At 31.2% G+C, this 26,943-nt stretch overlaps 3 protein-coding genes and 1 pseudogene across 4 annotated transcripts; 2 read left to right on the forward strand and 2 right to left on the reverse strand.

Annotated features, from left to right (window-relative positions):
- Nucleotides 1-1,355: 1,355 nt before the first annotated feature.
- On the forward strand, nt 1,356-4,523 carry LOC110604160 (delta(7)-sterol-C5(6)-desaturase; the record flags this gene model as incomplete). Its single annotated transcript, XM_021742281.2, has 3 exons — nt 1,356-1,680; nt 3,708-4,013; nt 4,084-4,523. Coding segments are annotated over 3 exons (927 nt in total), but the record flags the coding sequence as incomplete, so codon positions are not given.
- A 317-nt stretch (nt 4,524-4,840) lies between these two features.
- On the forward strand, nt 4,841-13,889 carry LOC110604188 (annotated as a pseudogene).
- Nucleotides 13,890-15,309: 1,420 nt separating this feature from the next.
- On the reverse strand, nt 15,310-19,763 carry LOC110609763 (LEAF RUST 10 DISEASE-RESISTANCE LOCUS RECEPTOR-LIKE PROTEIN KINASE-like 2.1). The gene is made up of 2 exons (XM_043952768.1): nt 18,774-19,763; nt 15,310-17,361 (listed from the first exon to the last, which is right to left on the reverse strand). The coding sequence occupies exons 1-2, from the start codon at nt 19,597-19,599 to the stop codon at nt 16,184-16,186; spliced, it is 2,004 nt and encodes a 667-aa protein (XP_043808703.1). The 5' UTR covers nt 19,600-19,763; the 3' UTR covers nt 15,310-16,183.
- Nucleotides 19,764-21,088: 1,325 nt separating this feature from the next.
- Nucleotides 21,089-26,329, reverse strand: LOC110609765 (alpha/beta hydrolase domain-containing protein 17B). 2 transcript variants are annotated; one of them, XM_021749559.2, is made up of 5 exons: nt 25,532-26,322; nt 23,747-23,783; nt 22,566-22,802; nt 22,168-22,215; nt 21,089-21,783 (listed from the first exon to the last, which is right to left on the reverse strand). In XM_021749559.2, exons 1-5 carry the CDS (start codon nt 25,834-25,836, stop codon nt 21,382-21,384), a joined length of 1,029 nt encoding a protein of 342 aa, XP_021605251.1. In that variant the 5' UTR covers nt 25,837-26,322; the 3' UTR covers nt 21,089-21,381. The 2 variants fall into 2 exon arrangements, with proteins under 2 accessions (XP_021605251.1, XP_043810028.1); XM_043954093.1 differs by having other exon boundaries at nt 21,699-21,773; nt 25,532-26,329.
- Nucleotides 26,330-26,943: the final 614 nt, after the last annotated feature.

Consider the following 26,943-nt stretch of genomic DNA (forward strand, 5'->3'; position numbering starts at 1 on the left):
TCTTTTTTGAAATAGGGGTTGGGAGAGTCGAATCTTAGACCTTTCAAGACTACAAGATGCACTTTCCACCAGGCTAAGTCTTGGAGTGCTTAAATATTACTCTAATTAAAATTTTTTTTATTAATTAATAAATTTTTTATGCTGAAAATAAAAATTTCATTAAAAAATATAAACAGATGATATAATTATAAAAATATTATTAATATAAGATACTTTTATTAAAAAAAATTAAAGGTACAACAGTAAAATGTGGATAGTGTAAAATTTTTATGGACATTATCTTTTTTTAAATTATTATGAAGATAATGAGATAAAATTTAAAAAAAAATGCCAAAATGAGAATATTTTAAAATTAAAGGGTCTTAAAATCAATTATATTGTTTTATTTGACTTCAATTATATTTAAATTTGAGATATCATAACTTAAAGATAACTCAAATATTATAAGTACTCCGAGGCTTAGTCTGGTGAAAAGTGCATCCTGATAGATCTGAGAGGTCTAAGATTCGACTCCCCCAACCCCTATTTCAAAAAAAAAACTCAAATATTATAAATTAAGTTGATTAATATCATACATTTATTCATGATTTTATTAAACTCAAACGTATAATTTATGAAAATTTAATTTAATAACATAATGGACGCAAAAATCAATAATCTTCCTCAAATGAACTTGTATGAAATTTAGTTGGGACTAAAAAGTAATAAATTTTTTAAAAAAACGAAAAATAAAGCATTTAAATGTGAAGATGAAGAAAAGTTAAAATCACACCATAAATTTATAAAGTTGGTACTCAAAAAATGATTTATTTCCACTTATCATTTTTCTTGAATTTATTATTTAAATATTTTTTAAAAGCAAAGCAATAATGATAAAGAGAAATATATTTTTTTAGTATCACAACATGTATCTCAATTTATTACAGCCTACTATAAAATAAGATATTTTTATTAAATATTTATTTTATTAAAAAAAGGAAAATACTCAATCATTTATCTTAAACAAATCATTTTAATAAAAAGACAAATTTTTATTTAAAGTATATTGACCAAAAAAATTATAAATTTTCACATTTTATATTATAAATTTAAAATTTAAATAATAAAATTAATTTTTTCACATTTATCTCAATTTTAACTATTAGCCTCAATCAATTTTAATAAAAAATTTTTTTAATAAATCCATCATCGATTATTATTTTTAAGATCTATTAGATAAAAAAAATTTTATTTTTTATTTTAAATATATAAAATTTTAAATCTTAAATTCTAAATATCAAAAAATATAAAAAATATTTTTTAAAATATATTTTTTATGAAAGAAATGGAGTTTTAAATATTTTTAAAAATCTTATTTTCCTCCTAAACCAAACAGCATTCCTCCTCAAAAACAGTGTCCTCCCTCTCCCGGTAACAATTGCCGGTGGCAATACACCGGAGGATTTGACTGTGCGTTATCCATGGAAGACAAGTATCTGCACTTATTCTTGGAAGAGACCTCGCTTTATAACAACATCGTGTTGGGCCATCTGCTTCCATCCAGCTGGTGGGTCTCACTTCCCCGCTTCTGCCAGGCGTGGCTACGCAACTATATTGCTGGAAGCCTTCTGTACTTGACTACTGGGTTCCTCTGCTCCTTTTATGTTTATTACCTGAAACGCAACGTCAATCTCCCTAAAGGTATATATGAAATAAGTTATTCGGATTGTTTAGCAGTTCAGTTGTTGAAGTTTGAAACCTTTTTTCTTTCTAAAATTTATTACCATATGAAATTTTATTGCTCCCATTTCTGAATTTACTTTTGTTTTTCCGTTTCAGTTTTCTTATTTACATGTTTATTTTTGGACCTGTGTTGAGAATTTTTAAGCTGATTGATATGATATGATATCTGCCTCCGCATCTTCCTTTGCTGCTTCTTCTTCTTATTTGACGTTTTTTCATATGAGCATAATTTAAAAAATTATTATCAAATCACACGGAATCTTAAAATAATTTCGAAATTTTAATTTTGAATTCTGTGTGTCAAGAATGTTGTTATCGAACACACTTATTTGATAAAATTTAAAAATATTTTCAAATTCTATGTTTTAAAGAGTTGTGTTTAAATAAGTTATACTGTATGAAATTGTGATGTGAATTCGTTCGACACCAATGATGGCGAACAATGGAGTTAAATACTAATATGGACATGTTCGGCACTCAAAACATGTTCACCACTTCAAAAAACATGCATGGCCACATGCATAGTCATGCATGTATGAGACTCATGACTGCATGCATGTGGGCCGAAGACTTTTCTTTCGCATGCAGATTTACGGACCTGCATGCACAGAAAATTAAAAAACTTAAACAATAAATAATATTAATATTTATCTTTTTATATATTATTATAATAAAAAAATTATTAATAATTTTAAATTAATTAAAAAATTTTGTACGATGAATTAAATAATTTCAGATTTTAATTTATTATATTTAAAAAAAATAAATTTTATTAACTTTTTAATTATATTTATTTTAAAAATATTAAATTTTATTAAATATTAAAAAAATATTCAAAAAAACTTAAACATAAAATATTATTATTAATACTCATCATTTTATATTTTATTATAATATAAAAAATAAAATATTTAAAATTATAAAATAATTTAATAAAATTATAATATGGTTGATTTTAAATTATTATATTTTTTCAAAAATAAATATTTATTTATTTTTAAGATATAAGTTTATATAAAAATAAATTTAAATTTTTTTTAATTTAATTGTTTAATTGATGGGGATTTTAATTTTTAAAAAACTTTATTTTTTAATATCTTATATACAAATATTAATTTATTAATTTTTTTACAAATTTAAGAATTAATTAATACATTTTTTAAAATTATAAAAATTACATACATTATTATTTCAAATTTCTTATGAGGACCAGTGAGAATTCTTTGCAACTTCTAACTTCTAAAAGAATTACTTCACAAGGATTATAATTTTTTTTAATTATTTTATAATTTTAAATATTTTATTTTTTATATTATAATAAAATATAAAATGATTTATATTATATAAAATATAAAATGATGAGTAATAATAATAATATTTTATGTTTAAGTTTTTTAAAATATTTTTTAAATATTTAATAAAATTTAATATTTTTAAAATAAATATAATTAAAAAGTTAATAAAATTTAAATTTTTTTAAAATATAATAAATTAAAATTCGAAATTATTTAATCCATCTTATAAATTTTTTTAATTAATTTAAAATTATTAATAATTTTTTTATATTATAATAATATATAAAGCGCCGGAGTATTAATATTATTTATTGATTAAGTTTTTTACGTTTCCTGTGCATACAGGTCCGTAAACCTGCATGCGAAAGCCGAAGACTATTCTTTTAATGCATTTTCCCTGCATGACTACATGCATGTAGTCATGAGTCTCATGCATGCATGTACAGAGTGCCGAACATGTCCACATGAATTTCAGGCTCTGTTGTTCGGCAACAATGGTGACGATGTTGTTCAGCTATGATTGCATGCCGAACAAAGGATTGTTAGGCATTCACGGTGCCTAACACACTAACACAACTTTTACAGAATTCGAAAATATTTTCAAATTGATTTGATAATAATTTTTTAAATTATGCACTCTTTCAATTTCCTTAGCTAGCATACTGGCATGAGCTATTGAATGTTTTGCAGATGCCGTTCCTACAACAAAAGTCATGCTGTTGCAAATATATGTGTCTATGAAGGCCATGCCATGGTACTGTGCACTCCCATCAGTTTCAGAGTACATGGTTGAAAAAGGGTGGACGAAATGTTTTGCGAGAGTTTCTGATGTTGGCTGGCTTGCTTACATCGCGTCTTTAATTGCGTATCTTGTTGTTGTGGAGTTTTTGGTTTACTGGGCGCACAGAGAAATGCACGATATAAAGCCTCTCTACAAGTATCTTCATGTAACTCATCACAAGTATAACAAGCGCAATATTCTTTCTCCCTTTGCAGGTAATTTCTAATTCAATTCAATTCTACTACCATTTTCATTTGCAAAAGGAGATTAATTGGTTTGTTTTAGGTATGGCATTTCAACCGCTCGATGGAGTAGTGCAAGCAGTCCCCCATGTTATAGCTTTGTTCATCGTTCCCACACATTTTAGGTCACATATAGCTCTCTTTTTCGCAGAGGCCATATGGACAGCAAATATTCATGATTGTATCCATGGCAAGGTATGGCCTATTATGGGTGCCGGCTATCACACAATCCATCATACAACAAATCGGCACAATTATGGCCATTACACCATATGGATGGATTGGATGCTAGGTACCCTTCGTGATCCTAAGGAAGATGCATTTCAGAAGGCCAGGTGATACACAGTTTAGCCTTCAAATAATTGTTGAGTGCTTTAATTTGTTGGTAGTGTTGGAAGAATAATTTGAAATGTTGGTCTCTCAGTTATGTGTGTTTAGTAAATTAAGCATGTCGTCTCAAATCAATTAAATAACTAAAAAGGGGTGAATTGATCACTTTTATCAATTTTTCATCTTTTATTTTAAATTTTAATGAAAAATTGAGTTTCTTGATTTTTAGTATGAATAGATATTTGTTTAAAACAAATAATTAAAATACTTTTTTGAAATCAAGTTTACAAAATTATCAAATATTGTTAACATTGTGTATGATAATATGAAATAAAAATAAAATTAGCAAACTAATTTCAATACATTCTCATCAACATCATTTCAACGTTAAAACATATATCTTGCATAAATATTAAATATTGAATATAAATAAATTAAGAATAAGAAAAATCAAACACTACCGGTTTATAATGGTTCAATTAACAACGATCTACATCCACTCAATTAAGAATCTTTCTTTAGTTTTCGCTCTAGTAAATTTCTTTTACACAATCAAAATAATCTTTACTATAACAACAAGTTTACCAAGTGTTTGTAGACCTTTACACATTTAATCACCTCTCAAACTTTCACCTAAACTTTAATGGGTGCGCTAAAAACCTCTATCAAGTGAAAATACACGCTTGATCAATCTTATATAGATTTTAATTCAGAAAGAAATACTCTCGACAACTCAAAATAATTACAATAGAATGCTGCTAAAGAGAGAGAAGATTTGACAATAAAAACTAGATTTTTCAATGAAAAGATAGAAGACAAGTTTTCAATATTCTAAAAAAATCAGTACTTTCATTAAGAATTTATAATGAGAATAGATTTCTTAAATAGGTGTTTGAAAATTTTTTCTTTTCAACTGTAATAATAGTTTAACTGTAACAAAATTTTGAAAAACTACAGGACGTAGATGTGCATGCTGAAATAGTAAACTTATAAATTGAAAGTAGTTAGTCAAAATAAATGTAAACATAGATATCTAAATTTATACTGCATCTAAACTTAGATATCTAATTTTAGTTTTTGAAAAATTTAAATAAGTTAATTTTAGTAAACTTCAAAATATTATTCTTTCAATTTTAAAAATAAAAATTCATTTTTCAAAAAACATTTAAATTGAATGAGAGTAAAATTTTTAAGATTTAATATTGGTATATCAAATCACTCACTCTATTATATCTAATACTAAAAATATACTTAACTTTTATTATATCTAATACTAAAAATATACTTAACTTTTATTGCTTTGATTTATCTTGTATTATTTAAGAGACTTTTTTTTTATTGCGATACTTTTCTAAATTCATCAATATCTGGATATCACACTTTTAACTTTTACGCATTAAAAATTAGTTAAATATATATATTTATTAAATTTTGATATTATTAAAACCAAACTCTACATGTGTGTAATCATGTGAATATATATCATTATAATATAAGTCATGAATTATTTATAAATAGATACATTAACTGTAGAATTGAAAAGTTATATAATCTATTATGTATATATAAAGGTCAATTATTATTTAATATCTAAATATTAGTAAATTCATTAATTAGTTTTTATAATTCTTAAAACCAATTAAAATGTTTCTCGTGATCCTTAAATACTATAGTTAGATAATACCCTTAAATGTCTCCAGCTTATTACTCCCTTTAGTCCCTCCTAATTTTTCGATCATCTCGATTATCGGCAACTTTTTATGGCTCCGCAAATCCTTCACCGAACTTAAGCACATCATTTGTTCCCTCCACGCCAAGTTCGGCCTTATTAGAGCATTTTTTCAAATCATGCAAAAATGAAAAAATATTTTAAAAAACATGCAGGATCCGAAAATATTTTCGGATCCTGTATGTCAACGCAGCGTGTTCGCCGGTCATATTGGCGAACACGCTTGTTCGACACCCATGGTGTCGAATAAGGGAGAGTTCGACACCATGAGTGTCGAACGATGCTTTGCTGAGCTTGTTCGCCACTATGAGTGGCGAACAAGCTCGTCCGGGCCACGGGAGCAGTGCAATCTGCTCCCGTGGCACGCCAGCTTGGCGGAAAGAATTGTTCGCCACTTAAAGTGGCGAACAATTCTGCTGCGTGGCATGTTCGCCATCCAAGGTGGCGAACATGCACTAGCCTCGTCAGGAATCCCTGACAAGGGTTGACTGGCGAACACTTTTTTCACATGCATGCAGTTGCATGCATGTGATACCACACGCTGGCGAACAAATTCTTGTAAAAATAAAATTTTTAAAATAAATATATATTTAAAAAATTTAAAAAAATTAATAAAATTTTATACTAAATTAAAATATATTTATTGATATTAATTAAAATATATTAATATTAAATTTATTTTGTATACTTAAAATTATATATTTTTTAATTATCAATCAATTAATAACTTATTTTTAATTTTATTATAAAATTAATTTTTAATAATATTATTGTTATAATATTTAAATTTAAATTATCTAATCTATTATATATTTTAAAATTAAAATATTTTATAAATTTAAATAGTGTATGAAAAGTGTTCGCCACTTCTAGTGGCGAACACTTTTTTCACATGCATGCAATTGCATGCATGTGAATTGCATGCATGTGATACCACAGGAATTTGTTCACATGAATTTGTTCGCTGGCGATGATGGCGAATAAATTCTTGTAAAAATAAAATTTTTAAAATAAATATATATTTAAAAAATTTAGAAAAATTAATAAAATTTTATACTAAATTAAAATATATTTATTGATATTAATTAAAATATATTAATAATAAATTTATTTTGTATACTTAAAATTATATATTTTTTAATCATCAATCAATTAATAACTTATTTCTAATTTTATTATAAAATTAATTTTTAATAATATTATTATTATAATATTTAAATTTAAATTATCTAATCTATTATTTAGTAAATTTATAAATTTTAAAATTAAAATATTTTATAAATTTAAATAGTGTATGAAAAAATTATTTATTATTAAAATATTATATATATAAATTTTTATTTTTAAAAAATTAAAATTTATTATACTGTTAAAAATAAAATTTAATATTTTTAAAATAAATATAAATTAAGAGATAATAAAATTTATATTTTTTAAAAATATTTAATATATTAATAATTTTTATTTTAAAATTATTTTAATAAAATAATTTTATTTTTTTATTTTGAAATAGTGCCGAATAGCGGATGCAGGGCCGTACCCTGCATGCACGCAGGGGCATGCATGTGGCCCTACATGCATGCTGGCGAAGAGCTGATGCAGGGCCGTACCCTGCATGCATGCAGGGGCATGCATGTGGCCCTTTACAGCCCGTGAGTCTAGTTCGACAGTGGTGGTGTCGAACTAGAACCCATCTTCGCCTATAAATTCTCCCACCATTCACCCCCCAATCGCCAATCATCTCTATCTCTTTATACATCACTTTTATTTTCGGTCTCTCTATAAATTATTCTACCAATTAAACCCCAATCAACAATCACTCCTACTAATTACTCTATTACTCTATACATCACTTCCATTTCAAGTTTCTCTATAAATTATTCCACCAATCACCCCCCAATCACAAATCACGCATACTAATCACTCTATCCCTCTATACATCATTTTCATTTCCGGTTTCTCTATAAATTATAAATTAGTCAAAATTTACATTTTATCTCACAAAAATTTTATTTCTACTCTTATTGATTCGAATACAAAAGAAGATACGCAGGTAAGTTTTAAATATTTTATATTCTACTTTTTTTTTTATGTATATAGTAAATGGTGGTAAAATTATTTATTATTAATTTTTTTTGCAGAGAAATGGCACTTCCTGCATACGCTAATATTCATTGGGATGGTAATGTTATAAATAATTGTAATGGTTACGATTATGATGGAGGTTTTTCAAAGATTATTTCATTGGGTAAACGGATAAGTTTTAATCAATTGGTCGGTAAAATTGCTCGTGCAATTGAATTATCCGAGAATAATGAATTTATAGAGACGATTAGTTTTAGAAAGCCTACAATTGTGGATGGATCCTTACAATTTGAATGTATGGAGATATGGGGTGAAGATGATGTGTCTAGTATGTTTAATTACTTGTATCAAATTGGTGGTATACCCGGTATAGAAATATATATTAAGATACTTCGTTGTGTTGATACTACAAATGAGGATGCTGATATTGGTCCATCTGGAACTGCTGTTGTATCAAATGATGAACCATGTGAAGAGTAAAATGTAGTTGATGATTATGGTTTATGTGATAGTCTTGCAGGGCCGTCATTTAATTTATCCGATACAGTAGAGAATGAGGACGAGGACGAGTACGAGGATGAGGACGACGATGATTCATGGATGTCTACTGAGGATGATGATGATGATGATGATAATGGACAGGAGGATATTGGGAGTGAGTCTCGATATTACAACACACAATTTCCTAATCCTGTTGTGCCTGTTGTTCATCCTCCGCCATATGCAGAAATAGACTTCGATTTGCTGAGGGTGGATCCTTATGATAAGCCAGAAGGTCGTTACTTTTGGGATCCTTCTAAAGAGTTTTCAGTTGGGATGATATTTTCTTCGAGAGATGCAGTGGCTGCGGCTGCAAAAGAATATCATCTAAGACATCACCATCAATTCTGTTATCATGAAACAAGGGAGAAGACGTATTCTATAAAGTGTAAAGACAAAGACAGTGGATGTGCATGGAGACTTCGAGCATCCAAGAAAGAAGGGGAGGATGTATGGAAAATTACGAGATATAATGGACCGCACACGTGTACAAATCCTCAGGTAACAAAAAACCATAGCCAATTGGATGAGAATTTCATTTGTTCATTCATATTTGCATTAATTGAACAGCAGCCCGATATAAAAATTGCTGCCCTACAAACTGAAGTGCGGGATAAATTTGGGTACGAGCCGTCTTATCAGAAAACATGAAAAGCTAAGCAGAAGGCAATTGCACGGCTTTATGGGGGTTGGGATGAATCATACGGTCGTTTGCGTAGATTCATGACTGCTCTTCATCATTTTAACCCAGAAACAGTATACATGATCGAAGATAATCCACATTGGATAAATGAGCGATTCAATCCGATGTGTCGTGTATTTGACCGTGTGTTCTGGGCTTTTAAGCAATCGATTGAGGGATTTAAACATTGCAGACCTGTTATCTCAATCGATGGGACATTCTTGTACGGAAAATATACCGAATGTATACTGTGTGCAACCGCACTTGATGGAAATAATCAATTATTTCCATTGGCTTTTGCCATTGTTGATAAGGAGGACGGTGACAATTGGTCATGGTTTATGGATTGCTTAAGGATCTTCGTGACCAATCGAGAAGATTTGTGCGTAATTTCAGATCGCCATGCTGGAATTCTGAAGGCGATGCAGAAAGATTGGTGGCAACCTCCATCTGGTCATCATCGTTACTGCATCAGACATGTTCTGAGTAATTATAATAAGACATTCAAAAATGCAGCAATAAAGGAAGCGTTGCGCAAGGCAGGTATGTGTCATGTTTTAATACAAAGTTTACTTAATATTTTAAATTTAATTTCACTTATGACTCGTGGTAATTTAACTTTTATAAACTTGTTATTGATATCAGCAAATGAAAATCAGAAGAGAAAATTTTATGATGCAATGAAAAATATTCGGGAGGTGCACCCAGAATCATACGATTGGGCAATTAAGATAAATTTAGAGAAATGGACGAGATCGCACGATGGTGGACAGAGGTATGGCGTCATGACAACGAACATGGCAGAATCGCTAAACGGCATGATGAAAGGATTTCGGGCGTTGCCAATAACGGCAATGGTCGAAAAAATATTTTTCCAGTGTGTCCATTACTTTGATACGCGGAGGACAACATTTTTGGATCAACAAAGCAGATGCTATGTTTTCAGTCAGTATTGTAGTGACACACTGCGTGCTAATGCAGCTCAACGAGTACGTGGGTGATGACCTCCGTTATCTGCCTGGCATTACTCCACCTGCACAATATATTGTACTATCAAATATTTCTTCACATATTACAATAACAAAGAAATTTAAAAATATTAATGTAATAACACATACCTGCTGCCTAGTGGAGCATCATGATGTGGTACTCGTACGGACAGTGTCGGCGAAACTGCTGTGATACGGTCCCATGCCCATATCTGGAGAATGAACAATGGACCTGCCATTTGCATAACTTCAGGATTTGTCGCCTTACATAACTGTCTGTACAGCCATGCCAAACATGCACCACCCCAGCTATAATTGCCGGCTTCCTCCAAGTCGGCTAGCAGAGGTAAAAACATAAGGTTCACACGTGAAGCTGATGTATCACTAAAAATAGATCCAATAACCCTCATGATGTATGCGCGTGCGAACCTCTGCACAACCTCCTCATCGGGGTCATCTGGAAGCTGACTGAACTCCTCAGCTAGCCATACCATCTTCAAGTAACAACCTCTTAGGGCACTATTAGGTGGAACGACACCTAATAGTGCCTCACACAACGATGGCCAATGGTGGCGTGAACGCCCTGTAACAGCTGCACCATCGACCGGCAACCCGGTTATTAACCCTACATCCTGAAGGGTAATGGTCATTTCCCCTTCGGGAAACATAAACGTATGGGTCTCTGGTCGCCACCGCTCCACCAGGGCACTAATTAGATGCCAATCCAATGCAAAATATCCTAACCGTATTACCCCATAAAATCCAGTTCGTCGCAGGTAAGGTATTATTCGATCCGGAATGTCGTCCAAATGTAAAATTGTTCCCGTCCTTCTGCAAGCAATTGCCCCAACTTCCATACTTCCTTGCCATATAGCCTCAGACCGATGATCAGCTTGTGCATATAGCAAGGATGGATCGTTTGGACCCGGTAAAATATAATTACGGCGGTCACGGCGATTGCGTCTTTCCTCCATACCTAATTATGTAAAATTATATACAATATTCAAACACCAATTATTCACTAAATAACACTACTTCATTTAACAATACAATAATATACATATTTAAAAAATATTATATCAAAAAATCAAAAAATAATTACTACTAATTCAAAGGTATTCTATCCAAATATCACAATAACTACTATATCCAATAAATGTTTTATAAAATTACATTATTTTATTTTTACAAAATTATTATATTTTATTATCATTTTAATTATAATTACATTTACAATATCACACCACAATAAAATATTAAACAGATACACATTAACAAATTTCATTATATTCATAATCACTAACAATATTTAAATATCATTTATTCACTAAATAACGGAACATAATTTAACACTACAATAATATACATATTATATAAAAAAAATCACAATAAATACTACTAATTCAAAAATATTTCATCCAAAAATCACAACAAATATTATATCACATCAAATATTCCATCCTAAAATAACAACAAATATTTTACCCAAAACTCACAACAAATATTCTATCATAAACTCACAACAAATTTAACACTATTAATCAAAACAATTAAATAAATATTTAATTAATTAATTAATTTAATAATTTTATTAAACATTTTAATTCAATATTTCAAAAACTGTTAAATTTTATTACATTTTTTTATATTTAATTAAAAAATTAAATTTCATTACATATTACAAATTATTTAAAAAAAACTTAAACATAAAATAAATAATAATATCAAAAAAATTAAAAACGAAATACACGGATGATTTGAAAACTATTATATTAACAATACTATTTATTCTGAAATATCTTATATTTTTTAATTTTAAATTTAATATATCTTACTATTTTAATTTATTATTTCATTTTCATATATAAAGTAAAAAAATATATATATATATTTTAAAATTAAAAAAAAATTTAGAAAAACCTGATCAACGGTGTGTTGAAGAAGATGTGGTGATCTATGCCAATGCGAAGAGCCGGAGGAGGAGAAGTGAAGAGCCAGAGGAGGAGAAGTGAAGAGCCGGAGAGGAAAATCAGTGCTGAAGAGGAAGAATGAAAGCTCAAAAGAAAGAGAGGGTGGGAGAGGAAGAATAAATGCCAACGTCTCCCCTATGCATGCAGGCCCACGTGGCTCTGCATGCAGAAGAAAAGTGTTCGCCACCGTAGTGGCGAACACTTTTCTTCTGGTCAAAAGATAATCCCTGACGCCCTGACGAAGCTTTGATATTTGAGCATGTTCGCCACCCAAGGTGGCGAACATGCCACGCAGCAGAATTGTTTGCCACTTTAAGTGGCGAATAATTCTTTCTGCCAAGCTGGCGTGCCACGGGAGCAGATTGCACTGCTCCCGTGGCCCGGACGAGCTTGTTCGCCACTCATAGTGGCGAACAAGCTCAGCAAAGCAGAGTTCGACATCCATGGTGTCGAACTCTCCCTTCTTCGACACCATGGGTGTCGAACAAGCGTGTTCGCCAGTATGACCGGCGAACACGCTCCGTTGACACACAGGATCCAAAAATATTTTCGGATCCTGCATGTTTTTGAAAATATTTCTCTATTTTTGCATGATTTGAAAAAATGCTCCTTATTATCACCCTCCACATCAGCCCTCGTCCTTCCAATCTTCGTTGTCGATCGCAACCTTGCCCACCAAGCCTTGATTCAAAATGGTGCAATTTTTATTGACCGGCCTTCGGCTCTTGCTTTCAGCAAAGTCGCCAGTAGCAACCAATATAACATTAACACTGCCTTTTATGGCCTTACATGGCGCCTATTTTGTCGAAATCTCACTTCAGAACTTCTTCATCCTTCAAGAGTGAAGTCCTGTTCTCACGCTCGAAAGTGGATGTTGCAAATCCTCGTTAACTGCTTTGAATCGTAGTCGAAATCTGAAAATCATGTTTGTGTTTTGGTTGGTATTCAATACGCCATGTTTGCTTGGTAGTTCTCATGTGTTTTGGCAATAAGCTTGATAAAAAATAAATTGAAGAAATTGAGAGAGTTGAGCGAGCTATACTTTTGAATAGTGGCATATTCAATTTACTCAATTTCTGGCCAAGATAGTCTACAATTGTGTTTCGCAAACGCTGATAACAGTTCTTGCAGCTCCGGAAGGATAAAAAAGACGTATTAATTCCATTAATTAGAGAAAGAATGAAGGTGAATGAAGAGAAATTAAGCAAATCCAACAACGAAAGTGATGACTATATCTTATCATATGTTGATACACTTTTAAATCTTCAACTCCCCCATGAGAAAAGGAAGCTCAATGGAAATGAAAATGTTACTTTTTATGCAACGAATTTCTTAACGCTTGCACAGACACTACCTTCACGGCCTTGCAATAGATCATGGTGAATCTGGTCAAGTACCCACAAATTCAAGAGAAGCTTTTCGTGGAAATCAAAGGGGTTGTTGGAGACGCAGCGAAAGAGACAAAGGAAGAAGATTGTAATAGATGGGGGCCCGGGCTTTTCCTAGCTGTTCAAGTGTATTAATTAAGAGCGGAGTGTGTTATATTTACCACCGAAATGTCCGTATTATATATCGGTATAATATAATTTTTATTTATTTTAATTTTAATTTTAATAGAAAAAGATTTTGAGGTGAGAATTATTTAAAAATTATTTAATTAAATGTCACTCGATATTTATATTAAGTAATTACATCAGATACAAAATATATTAATTTTAAATATGACAAATGATTAAAGAAAATTAAAATATTAAATAATTGTTAAAAAGTAACCATACAAGATTATAAATTCAGGACAATTTACCATAAATCATTATTTTTATAATTTAACGAACTCTTTTTAATATTATAGAGAAACATGAATAGAAAGAATTATAAAAGAAATTGAATTTATCTAAAAATACTTTGCCATTTCAAATAAAATACCATTTGTGAGACTTGTTTTTCTTTTTTTATCCAAGTGAGACTTGGTTAATTATTATTATTATTACTACAACAATAATAATATATTAAATAATAAAATAAATTTTCTTCTGTATTAAATTAAAATAACTTAAATGAATACAAAAATTAAAATAATGAATAAAAATGTTCTGTCTTTTCTGTGACACTGATATGACAAATGCAATGTGTAAAATATTTTTAAATATGTTTTGCTTAGCCATTTAGTATATTGTAGACATTTTTCTTATGCATGACGCGTCGTATAAAACTCTATCATATAATTCCATACTCAATAATATTGAAAATTAGGCCCATAAATTTCAAGATTTATGATTGAATTTAATTATTAAAAGGGAGAAATAATATAATGAATAAAAGAATATATGATTGAATTTAATAATAATAATATAATTTTTCATAAATTTTTAATTATTTTGTTCCACAAACCTTTTAAAATTATTAAATAAAACTATTCCTATGTTTTTGTGAATAAAGCCTTTTTTATTGGATAATATGCAAGTTTCTTTTTATTTGACAATTGCCACGTGCTAGCCAATAATATATAAATTCATAATTTTAAACTAACAAAATTAAAATTTCATTCAATATTTAGTACAAAGAATAATACTGAAATTTATAATTTTTTTCATTAAAAAAATGTATTAGTTTCTCAAAAATTGATTAATTTTTAATGTATTCTATGGGCTTCAGCCCATGATCCGTCCAGATCCCCTTTGACTAGCATGATACATTACGTCCATTTTCGAAAGTGAAGAAGCTACAGCAGTGGCAACCGGTAGCCAGTGCTAGTGGGCACCAAAAAGAAAAAAGGTTCACAAGCAGATTGCTCGCTTAGCAATCGGTACTCTATTTCTCTCTTTCCTATTCTTATACATGTGCATGTCAAGATGAATTTGCAGTGATTTTTGGGCATGTTTCAGTTGCAGCTGAAGTAAGATTTTTTTTTTTTTTTTTACCCTATTGATGAAACTGTGTGCATTATTCAGGGATGTTAACTTAGGGATTTTGCTCTGTTCACTGTGTAGTGCTTGTTAGGTGAGTTTTGCTTTGAGGTTGATGTGGTATTTAGTAGTTTCTTCTGCCAGAATTTCCCAATTCCTAATTGCATTGTCCATATGATGCAATATAGCTTAGACGTTCTAAACATCATGTACTTAAGTTCTGTCTTGTAGTTTGTAAATCTTTAAGAAATGTGGAAGTGATTAGGGTTTAGAGAGAGTGAGAGAACAGAAATATGGGGACTAAAAAAGTCTAGGTGCTGATGTCCTCCAAACAAAGCTATCGAGATGTGCTTGTATTGTATTATTATGGGGGTTCCAATTCGATATATATTTTTATGGGTAAAATATTATATTTATACAAATATATGCTAAATTTGATATTTAGCCTCCTTATTTTCTGGGTTTAGCTCTCTGTCATTGCATATATGTAAATTTTAGAATTCCCGAAAAAAAGATTAAGAAAAGGCTACGTAGGGACACTGTAAGAACAAAATTTACAAATATGGCTAGCCTAGATAAGGATCAAGAATGGGTTTAAAAGCTAGCATGAGTTATCATACTTAAATTATTATAATCTGAAATAAGCTGGTATGGGTGCTTGGACTGTTTCCATCTCGCCAGGATGGGTGTTGATGGCTACGTGAAAGGCAGGCTCATTCCTTTGCTATACCAAAACCAAATATATGGGATTTCTAATTTTCTATATATCAAAATTGTATGTCAGATCTGATTGTCTGAGATGCAAAGGATCTTATGTAAGTTGGAAGATAACAGTTATCTTTAAGCTCTTACAAGCACCAGATAAATCCCTGTTTCTTATCTCTAATTCTGAAGTTGCAGATTAATTACCACTTACTGTTTTGAATTGGGTGCTAATTCAACTTCAGCTAATGACGAGACCACCTCTTGATTGCTTTGTGACCACAGATGCGTTGCTCTGGAGTGCTCCATGGGTGTAGCAGTAGAAAATAACAAAGGTTTTGGTGGAATTTGCAAGGGCTGAAGCCTACCTTCCAACATCTCTAAGACACGTGTCATTGATGGTCTATCTGAAGGACTGGTTTGGATGCACCACAATCCCACAATGATCATCCTTCTGATGACTGTCTGTTCTTCCTCAACTTGTATATTCTCATCAAGCACAAAATTCTGCCCCAATTCGAGACGCTTATAAAGACAATCCGGAAAATACATTTCACTGTCCTGAGATGCTCCAAAATCAATATTGTTTTTTCCTCCAAACATTTCAAGAATCATCATTCCATAGCTATACACATCCGACTTGTATGAAACCCTGCCAAAGCTTGTCATGAATACTTCTGGAGCTATATATCCGGGAGTCCCTCTTGCACCCAGCATTGAAAGTATACTTTCCTTTTTGTTGCATAGCTTTGCAAGACCAAAATCTGAGATTTTTGGACAAAAATCTTCATCTAGAAGAACATTTTGAGGTTTTATATCAAAATGCACAATCCTGGTATTACAACCACGATGTAAGTATTCTAGACCACTAGCAATGCCAATTGCAATGTCATATAATATTTTCCATCCTAGCTCAGAAGATTGACCGCATATGAACTTATCTAGTGATCCATTGGGCATGTATTCATAGATCAAAGCTCTTTTAGTCCTTTCATAGCAGAACCCCAAAAGAGAAACTATGTTTACATGGGAAGTTCTACTAATACTTGCTACTTCGTTGATAAATTCTTCTCCATCGCCTGTAGATTTATTTAGGACTTTTACTGCGACAGAATGACCATCTGGCAACTCTCCTTTGTAGACACCTCCAAATCCCCCTTCCCCTAGCTTTTGCGTGAATGAGTTTGTCATTTTCTCTATATCTGAATATGAATATTGCTTTGGCTTTTGACTATGATAGTTCATAAAGAATGTCTCCATCTTTTCTTCTCGTTTTGCATTCTTCCATTGCAATGTCATTGTTTTGCCGCTGCAAATTCCTTGCCTTTTGAAACAACAGTAGCATCCTAAAGAAAAGGTGATTACAGAGGCAGCTGCTATTGCAAGCCCTGGAATGGCACAAAATATTGCTCAGATTTTATTTTTCTCTCAAAATTCAAGAAATTGTAAAATGTATTTTTACAAGAGCATAATTTTACCTATTCCAAGCCAAACTTTACTAGATTTGCCCCCTGCAATTATCATGAGATCCAAAAACATTAATCATGCATGAATAACCATGTCAAAGTAAATTTGCAAACTTTTTATTTGGTACTTCCAAATGTATACTTTTAGAATTTTTTTTTTTCAAAATATAAAAATGATACTCTTGAAATCAAGAATATTACAAGAATTTAGTTAATTAATAATACTTTCAGATTCAATGACTGAGATTGCTTACGGAGTTTTCATCTGGCATCTTAAGAAAAGTGTGGCTTACTGTCATAACATGTGAATTTTTTTTTATGCTATTTTTAATTAATAATAGTTTCTTTTCATTTAATTAGTGGTAAATCAAATTATTAATACTAATATATATTTTAGATGATCAAGTGAGAGAAATAAATTTGTAAAATTGTTTTTGTTTTATAATTACTTTCAATAATGAAAAAAAGATGAGGAAAGCAATGTAAAAAAATTATAATTTTATCATTCTTTTTAATAGATAATTTTATAAAAAATGATATATCAAGATAATTTGCTTAGAAAGAGAAATTTATTTATAAAATTCCCTGATTTCTAATTTATATTTATGAACTATTAGATTTATTAATAATTTTAATCTTTTTTAGATGAGAAATATATACGTTTGAATAGTAATAGTAATTACAAAATCAATGTTAGTCGATCTACATCGATTAATTGAAATAATGGATTGAATTATCCACTCAAAATGGAATGAACAATTTATACAAACCGTACAACAGAATAGATATAGTAATAATAAAGTACATAAAACTTCCATTTGTAATGTAAAATCTCTTTAATTTCTAATTAAATAATATAAAAGGTCATTTCACCTGTAATAACATATTTTTATATTATTTTGGTGATTGTGATACTTATATATATATATATATATATATATATATATTTATCGCTAGAATTAAATGGGTCAAATATCAAACAGTTTTTCTTGTTTTAGACATAATGAGAAAGGTCAAAAATAATTGGTACACCTTTGAGTAATGCCTAATGTGTTTCCATTAATTAGTTAATCAAAGGAATGGTTCTCGCTAACTTCCATTTCAATTCTGGGTGGGTGGGTGAAAGAGCACCATACCCAGGTCAAGGATACCATACCCGGAAACAAGTTTTAAGGTTAGATCTCAGTTCTGTATCACCTTGTCTGGAAGAATGGTTCTAGATGGGTTCATGAGCAGCGTTGTGTCCCCTTAGAAGGCATCTATATGCCAATAACTATACCTAAGCAGTCTATTATATATATATCAAGAAAAAGGAAAAAGAAAAGAAGACATACCTGATGATTCAGATGGATTATTTGTTTTAGATTCTCTACAACTAAACTGATCAGCAGGCTGATCAGTGCAATAACAAGCAAATGAATTAGTAGTTGTGTTGTAACCACATGTCCCACCGGAAAGTGTACACGTCTCGCAAACGGGATTGTTTGCTTCCCACTGTAATCCGAAACCTTTCTCCAGAGCTATAACCAAATTCTCCTCGGTTAGACTATTCTCTAAAGTCTCAACAGCTGATTGAGTTGCTGGAACGATAACACTATTGTTGCACGACTCCAATAAATTGGTTATTGTAGCATTACTGAAGTCAATGTTCCTTGTCGCGTAAAAACCTTTGCCATTGCTGCCATTTAAGTTACAAGTAAACTGATTGGAAATCCATGAAATGGTAGTTGGGGTAAAAGACGTGGAGCAACCATAGTATAGAGTTATATTCTGAATATCATCCGAAGCATAGCTGAAATGGACGAAGTCCAAAGTGGCGTTGATGAGGAGGTTAGGACAGATGTCTCCTATATAATCTTTTCTAGCAACCTTAAGATACTTTGCCTGGCTATCGATTTCAAGAACTTGGTAAGTTAAATTCTTGATGGTGATCTCGGCAGCTTGGTCAGTGCAAGTAAGCCAGAAGTTGGGGTTGCCACAATAATCGGGTCGGTTCGAACCCCAGAAAGGATAGCCAATGTTTGTAATATTTCCGCACCGAAATGTTGTGCTGCAGTTTTGATATTGCGCATCACTAGCAAGCACAGACGGAGGAGGGCAGAGGAAGACTATAGTAATGATGAAAATCAAAGACAATGTAAGGAAGAAAAGGGGCTTCATTTGCAGAGAAAGAGAGAAACAAGGAGAGAGAATTTGAAAGTAGTTTACATATTACGGAAGAGGGAGGAAAACTAGTTTAACATTTGACAAAATGACAATAAAAGGACATTGAAGAGTTTTACCAGTCAAATTAAGGAATGGTACTTGCCTAATTGTTGATTACGCGGTTGGGTGAAAGAACACTGTACCCTAGTCACACCCGATATCTCAAAGTTTTAACTTTAAAACTTTATTGTGAAGCACATGGAAAAGATAATTAGAAAAAAACTGACGATTCAGATTGATTTGTTGTAGATCCTCTGCAACTAAACTGCGCAGGCTGCATTAACTGGTTAATTATGATGCCATTTGTTAGTATCTACCATGATCAATAGATATTTGTGGTGAGGCTTCATGCACGAGATAACAAATAATGTCGAGAATTCAGTGGGAGATGGAAGTCGAAACTTGCTTTACTTTGATATTTCTAAAGGCATCTCTTATTAGACAGATTTGTGTCTCAATTTTCTCCGAGAGGACTTGGAAAGACAAGGAAATCAAATTTCAGTTTCAGTCGCTCAAATAGCTTGAAGCCCTTGGCATGCGAAAGACATGCTCCTATTAAGTTACAGGGAAATTTACATTTTAAAATTTTAGTATTACTATTATTAATAAATCAGTTTCTATATTTTTAAAAATTTATTAAAATATTCTTAATTTTTCTCTCTATCAACGAAATAATCTTTCTGTCATCTTTTTCGTTAAAAATAGACAAAAAATGAGTAAAGAAACTTTTAAAATCTAATTTTACCTTCAAATAAAACTCTTTATTTAATACTTGAATATTACTATTATTAACAAATTAGTTCCTACATTTTCAAAAATATATTAAAACATTTTTATTTTTTCTCATATCTATTAAAATGTATTTATCATTTCTTTTTATCAATGAAATAATTTATCTTCTTTTTAAAAAAGAAAAATAAAAAGAAAAAGACGATGACGATGAAGGAGAAAAAAATAAAAAAAAATGAAGAAGAAAATGATGATGATAAAGAAGAAAAAAAGACGAAAAAAAAATTTTTTTCCCTAAATAAAAATAAAAAGAAAAATCGAAGAAAAATCAAAGAAGAAGAAAAAAAAAATTCAGAAAACGGAGAAAAAGAAGGAGGTAATTTGTTTTTTTTATTATATTTTTAATAGCAGAAATAGACAGAATGACTATTTTATTAACGGAGAGAAAATATAAAAACATTTTAATAGGTTTCTACAAATGTAGAAACTGACTTGTTAATAATATCAATATTCAGAGATTAAATTATTAATTTTTCTAAATTATATTACACTTTGGGACCGCACAAAATTTTTCTAAATTATATTACACTTTGGGACAGCACACAAACCTTGAAGCCTTAGTTTAAACACCAGCAGGCATGAACTATTCCCATCCAGGTCACATGGTATGCTCCGTGTTTGCTAAACATGGTAAGCAGAAGAAGAAGAAAGAAGCTAAAACAATAATGTTTTTTAGGACATTATGGTGAAATTACAACATCTTCATCTTCAAACGAGAAGCTGCTTTTACAGGAGTTATAATACAACATTTAGCTTTAATTTGACTCGTGTTCTAAAGGTACATACAGATGTGGCATTTACGTTAAAAAAAAAAAAATACACTCGAGACTTGATAATTTTACGAAAACTTAACTTGACACGTGTTATGAAAGCAAGAGTCAAAAATAAATTACCTTCCAAGTGGGACCCATGCAAAAACTTTTATTGAAGAAGCTCTTGTATAAGCAATCACCAGACCAAGCCCTTTCTTCTCCTAAATCTATCAACACGGTCAGTACTCATCCGAGACTTTTCAGGTTTATCTGGCTTCTTGGACTTCTCGAGTCTACTATCTAAACTATTTCTAGATATTTGTGGAAGGTCAGCACCCAATTCAAAAGTATCTGATGTTCCACTCTCAGATGGTTTGTTCTGATTTTCCAACTCTCCTGTTGTTTTCTTAGAACCATTTGCTTCGGTTTTTGTTTTGCCTACTGTCGACACAAACTTCTTCAAATGTTTAATGAACTCTGGATAAAGCTCAAGATTGCAATGTCCACCCCCACTTATCCATAATGGTTCATACTTCTCCTTGCAGAGCTCCCAAAGCTGTTTCCCGTGGGAGCAATCAACAACTTCATCTGCTGTTCCCTGGAAGCAAGAAAAAGATCATACTAAAAATTTCATCTCTAATATCAGACAACTAATTCTCCCATCAGCAACATTTTCTAAATAATTAGAACAGATGATGGAAGCACAGCAGAGAACATAAACTTGCCAACAAAAAGAAAACAACAACAGCAATAACAAAGTCGATTATGATCTTACATTTGCGCCAACCATGCAACCCTGATTATTTTACTATTGAGACATTCTTTTTTGATTTGTAAATGTATAAGATAATAACCTGGCACATGAACGCATAAAATAATTCCACAACACATCATTCAAGAGCCAACTTACTCGGTGCATAAAATTATGTCCCAAAGCAGCCTAAACAAGGAGATAAATGAAGATAAGGAAGATAGTACTTACATGAATTACCAGAACAGGACAGTTCACCATTCCAATTTTGTCAATGTTCTGATAATAAGAGGTAAAATTAGTTATCAATTTATCATATGGAGAAATAAGCAGAAATATATAATAGAATTTAGGCTAAATAACTTATTTTCCATTGTTTGATTGTAATTTAAAAAAATAAGATTAATAAATATATATATATATAATAATATTAATAAGATTTTCAAAATCCGGAAAATAACTTATTCTTTTGAAAAAATAGTCATTTTTCTTAAAATGGCTTAATTTACCCTTTAACCAAGAAAATATTTTCCATTCACCAACTTTTCTGAGTATTCTAAACATTGAAAAATGTGAAAAATATTTTCCGTGAAATAAATGGATGCTTAATTTAATATCATAGACATTACCTTGTAAATGTCAAACCAGTATGTCCTCTTGACTGGGTATAGTACCCTCATTCCAGACAAAATTGGGCTATGTAGAACCACGCTTCTCAAGTTTGGTAACCTTGAAGCAAGATCAACTGTAGGTCCACTGCCAACAGATTGACCATACAGTATTAATTGTTCATCTCTAACCCCGTACTGTTCTCTGAGGCAATTATATGCAGCATCTATATCCGCATATGTATTACACTCAGTTGGCTGTTTTGGAAGAGCAGCATCAGATAATATCTTAATCAAATTTAACCATTTACTATGAAAAACCATGGAAATTCAGCTTTTGATTTCAAAGGAACACCGGAAGTTCTATTAGCAGCTCCAAAGTATACAGAGAAGTCCAATACAACACTTTTTATTTACATGTTACAGTTCAACATCAAAATTCCACCAAATGTGGCATAGGCAATTCATCATTTAGTATCAAGTCCAACAGAAGTGTCAAACACCACAAGCACATCTAAGCCTAAATGGTAAAACCAAATTTAGCAAGAAATTCAAGAAGAAGAAGCAAAAGATAGGAAAAGGAAATGAAAAACTGCCATATAGGTAATTGACCACTATAATTTGATATAAAAATAAATTGAAGTTCCATAAGGAAAAATATTGAAGGGATGTAGAATTCATTAATGAGGACCAATTACCACCAAGCTCTAGTAACATTAAATACGAAGTGAAAATTAGAATGATAACGCTGCAAAATCGAGACCAGTTGTTCCATAGTAATGCCTAAGAAAATTATTCCTTTCAGAATCCAGTTCAGATGAATAAATATCAATCTTCCTGAAACGTGTATACGTGTGCACATGCGTGCAAGTGTGTGCGTGAGAGAGAGTGAGAGAATCCTAATTAAGCATTTTCAGATTCCATTAATACTAAATGCCATGATGTGTAGTAATATTTGCATATGCTACATATATTACAAAGCATACCATCTCAATGATTCCATGTTAAAAGACAAAATAAAATGAACTAATTCTCTATGCTTCAAATTTTGATTAAAACCTCAGAATTGTGAGGGGCATAATGACACAAAGACATTCAAGTACGTGATACAAAGATGGATATTCAAATAGGCACATAAACTTGGTAAAGTCAAATTTTCAGTCAATCATTAGGACCTATGATGAGGAAATTCGGAATCTAACCTTTCCACTTGATTGTCCATAGCCAGAGTAATCATACCTGGATAAAACCATGCAAACAATAGAGGGAATTAGCCCAAATAAAAAACATTATAATGAAGTTCCAAGGGGGGAGGGGGTTGAAAAAACCATCACGAATATGGAACATTAGTATGTCTTTCAACAAAAAAGCATTTCTGTTTTTTGTCAGAGGAAATAAGTCTGTTATGTGCACCGCCAATTTGACTAGTCACTACGCAGTTATTATTTGCATAAGCAAGCCTCATTAATAGTTCTGCAATCTGAAAAGAGACAAGGGAGAAAGATCGGTTTAATGGAATCACATGTGAGATGGAGTTTATTGCTATCGTATCCACTCCATAGACTCTACACGCCAATCTTTTTAGGACAAAACAAATTGGAAATATTAGGGCAACCGGAACTTCTAATGGAACCCCTAAACACAAAAACTATGAGGTAAACTCAACATTCATTTGAAGAACCATTAGCCTTCACAATAAGGAAGAAAACAATCTTGACATTCTAATTAGATACTAAAACAGCCTTTTTCAACAGATTATACCCTGCGACAATAGATTCCCTTTTTTTTTTCTAATAGTCGATGAAGATTTTCATTATCATGCCATGGAAATGCACAACACAACATCCAAGATTAGAATGTCAAGTAACCACATCTCTCACATTGCTTACAGAAGGTGAGAATGCCTTTCTAGCAATCTTTCAAGGTGTTAAAAACTGTTAACCAGTATCAATTAAGCAGGTTTCTTGCTGGTTGATTAAGGATTTTAAGGGTAGGGTTTTGTTGGGAGTTAAATATGAAGGAAAAAGAAAGAAAAACAAGACAGGCCAACAGTAAAGATGCCACCAGATTCTATAAAACAGCGTTGTTTGTTTTATCGGAGATATTTAATGCTAATTGATGGTGGGAAGAAAAGTTAGGCTTTACTTATCGGTTTGGTTGAATGAACTGCAGAACTGTATTTCACTCCACATTGTCTGAAAATCGAAGATTAAAGTTTGGGATGTACTTCTAAAAGTCCTTGGCATCACACCTAAAGCTTTATCGGGCGCTGCACCTAGATTAGGATTCCATGATTCCATCACATAATATAAAAGCAGCTAAAAAGCTTCTGGAAATTCCTAAAGATCTATTTGCATCTATTGACACAGTTAAATTTCAAATCAATATAATAGGGAATCCTAACACTTGTAGGACGAAAATGATATCACATCCAATCTTTTTTTCCATAAGTAGATGTTGAAGAAAAATTCCCTAGAAGGAAATTATACATTTTTTAGGAAAATAGAAAAAAAGAAAGGACTTGGCTACCTGCATTGCCACAAAACAACCAACCACCAGACTCTTGCTCAATGGCAGAAAATTAGATATCCAATTCCCACCAAGCTGCTCATAAACTGCTTATTTTGTTTCTAGCCCTAGATAGAACCATTTTTACAACATTGTGCCTCTCGAATTCACTTTCCAATAATATTTGTAGTTAACATCCCCAAAACATCATATTATCCCACTAACCAAGGATTGTAACAGAAAATCCATCAAATTAAGTTCGCAGACGTCAAAAATCGAACTTTTTTCGTAACCACACAAGCAATTCTTGCACATTTGCAGGCAGATAGCCCCTCCAATAACTTAACGAACTCTTTCAGAACGATTAGTTCTGACACCGAAAAGTGCATCCAATCACCAAATTGAGCAAGTGAATTTGTAAAGTCTACTATGAACTAATCGAGAAAAACCACATTAAAATTAAAGAAAGAAAATAATACCCCATGAGATTAACGCGAAGCCGTTTACTCAATTCGACGAAGAGCTCAAACATCTGTCCCAAATCAGCTGCATTTCCATGTGAATATAACAGAGTTGATGATGCTCTCGGATGCTTTATATGAATGGCCACGATTTGGTTTCCTCGTCGAGTCCGGAGCTTCAGAACATCCACTGCATCATTCCTCGGGACCTCCGGAATGACAAATTTTTCGGGGCTGGACTCGTCTGCTACCACAGTGTATGAAGGAGGATTTGGCGGGAAGAAAGCGAACTTTGCAGCTATTGACGAGGTGACTCCGCCCATCTTGTAATCATCAGAAGCAGTGGATTCATAAATTACTGATGCCCACTCTCTCCTCTAAAGTTTCAGATCTTAGACAGAAACTAGAGAGAGAAAGTGATATGGTGATCAGAAAGAAGTGGTGCTACTGATGTTAGTATTAGTAGAGGTGGTGGTGGTGGTGGTAGCAGTGATGTTAGGGAGGAGAGGTGGAGTAAATGAACGGAAGTAGAAGGAGAAAAAGAAAAGTAGAGAAAGTGGAAAGCAAGAAGATAAAAGAGAAGGAAAAGAAAGGGCAAAAGGAGAAGAAACAAAAGAGATGGATGCTGGGGAGCGCGTTCCGGGTGAGAGGGCGGCGCGTGGAAGTGAATCCTGGAAGAACCGTGTCGAAATTGGGCGAGGTATTTCCTCTTTTTTGAACAATGAGCTTTCAGTTGTCGTTTTAGACTGGTTTTTGGCGAGAGAGAGAGACCGTTCAGTGGAGATTGTCGCCTGGCCTGAGGGCGATACCTTGCACAGCAAAACGACACTATAGTATGCCGTTATTAGTAGAGTATACATACAGAATTCATGGTGGTCGTGGTTGGATTAACTGAAACATTCCATTTAATTAATTGTTTTTAATTTTTCTAACGAGTAAATTTTATTTTCATTTTTAAAATTAATTGTATAAAAATTATTTATTTTAGTTATGAACTACAATATTAATTTATTAGTGATATTTATATATAATAATATATATTATATTTAAAATTTTTTATTCAATTTATTATGATACAAGTTAAATGGTATTTATATATAAAAAAATCTCATTTATGTTAATTTAACGCAAAATTAGTGTATAAAATGATAAATTAATTAAATTTTTATTAAATTTTAAAACTGGTATTTAAGATAGATGAATTTATCGTAATTCTATTCTACCTGTTCATATTTTAATTAAAAAATTCATTAGATAATTTTAGATGAATCTATCGTATCTCTCTTTATTTAATTATAATCAGTAATTTTATTTTTAAAAAATAATAAATTAATTATAGATATGATAATTATATAAAAATTAATTTTTTAATTATTTTGTGAGATTCAATACCGTTAATATATTAATAAAAAATTAATTATTTTATGTAG

The sequence above is a fragment of the Manihot esculenta genome, chromosome 2, assembly GCF_001659605.2.
Source record: "Manihot esculenta cultivar AM560-2 chromosome 2, M.esculenta_v8, whole genome shotgun sequence".
NCBI classification, from domain to species: domain Eukaryota; kingdom Viridiplantae; phylum Streptophyta; class Magnoliopsida; order Malpighiales; family Euphorbiaceae; genus Manihot; species Manihot esculenta.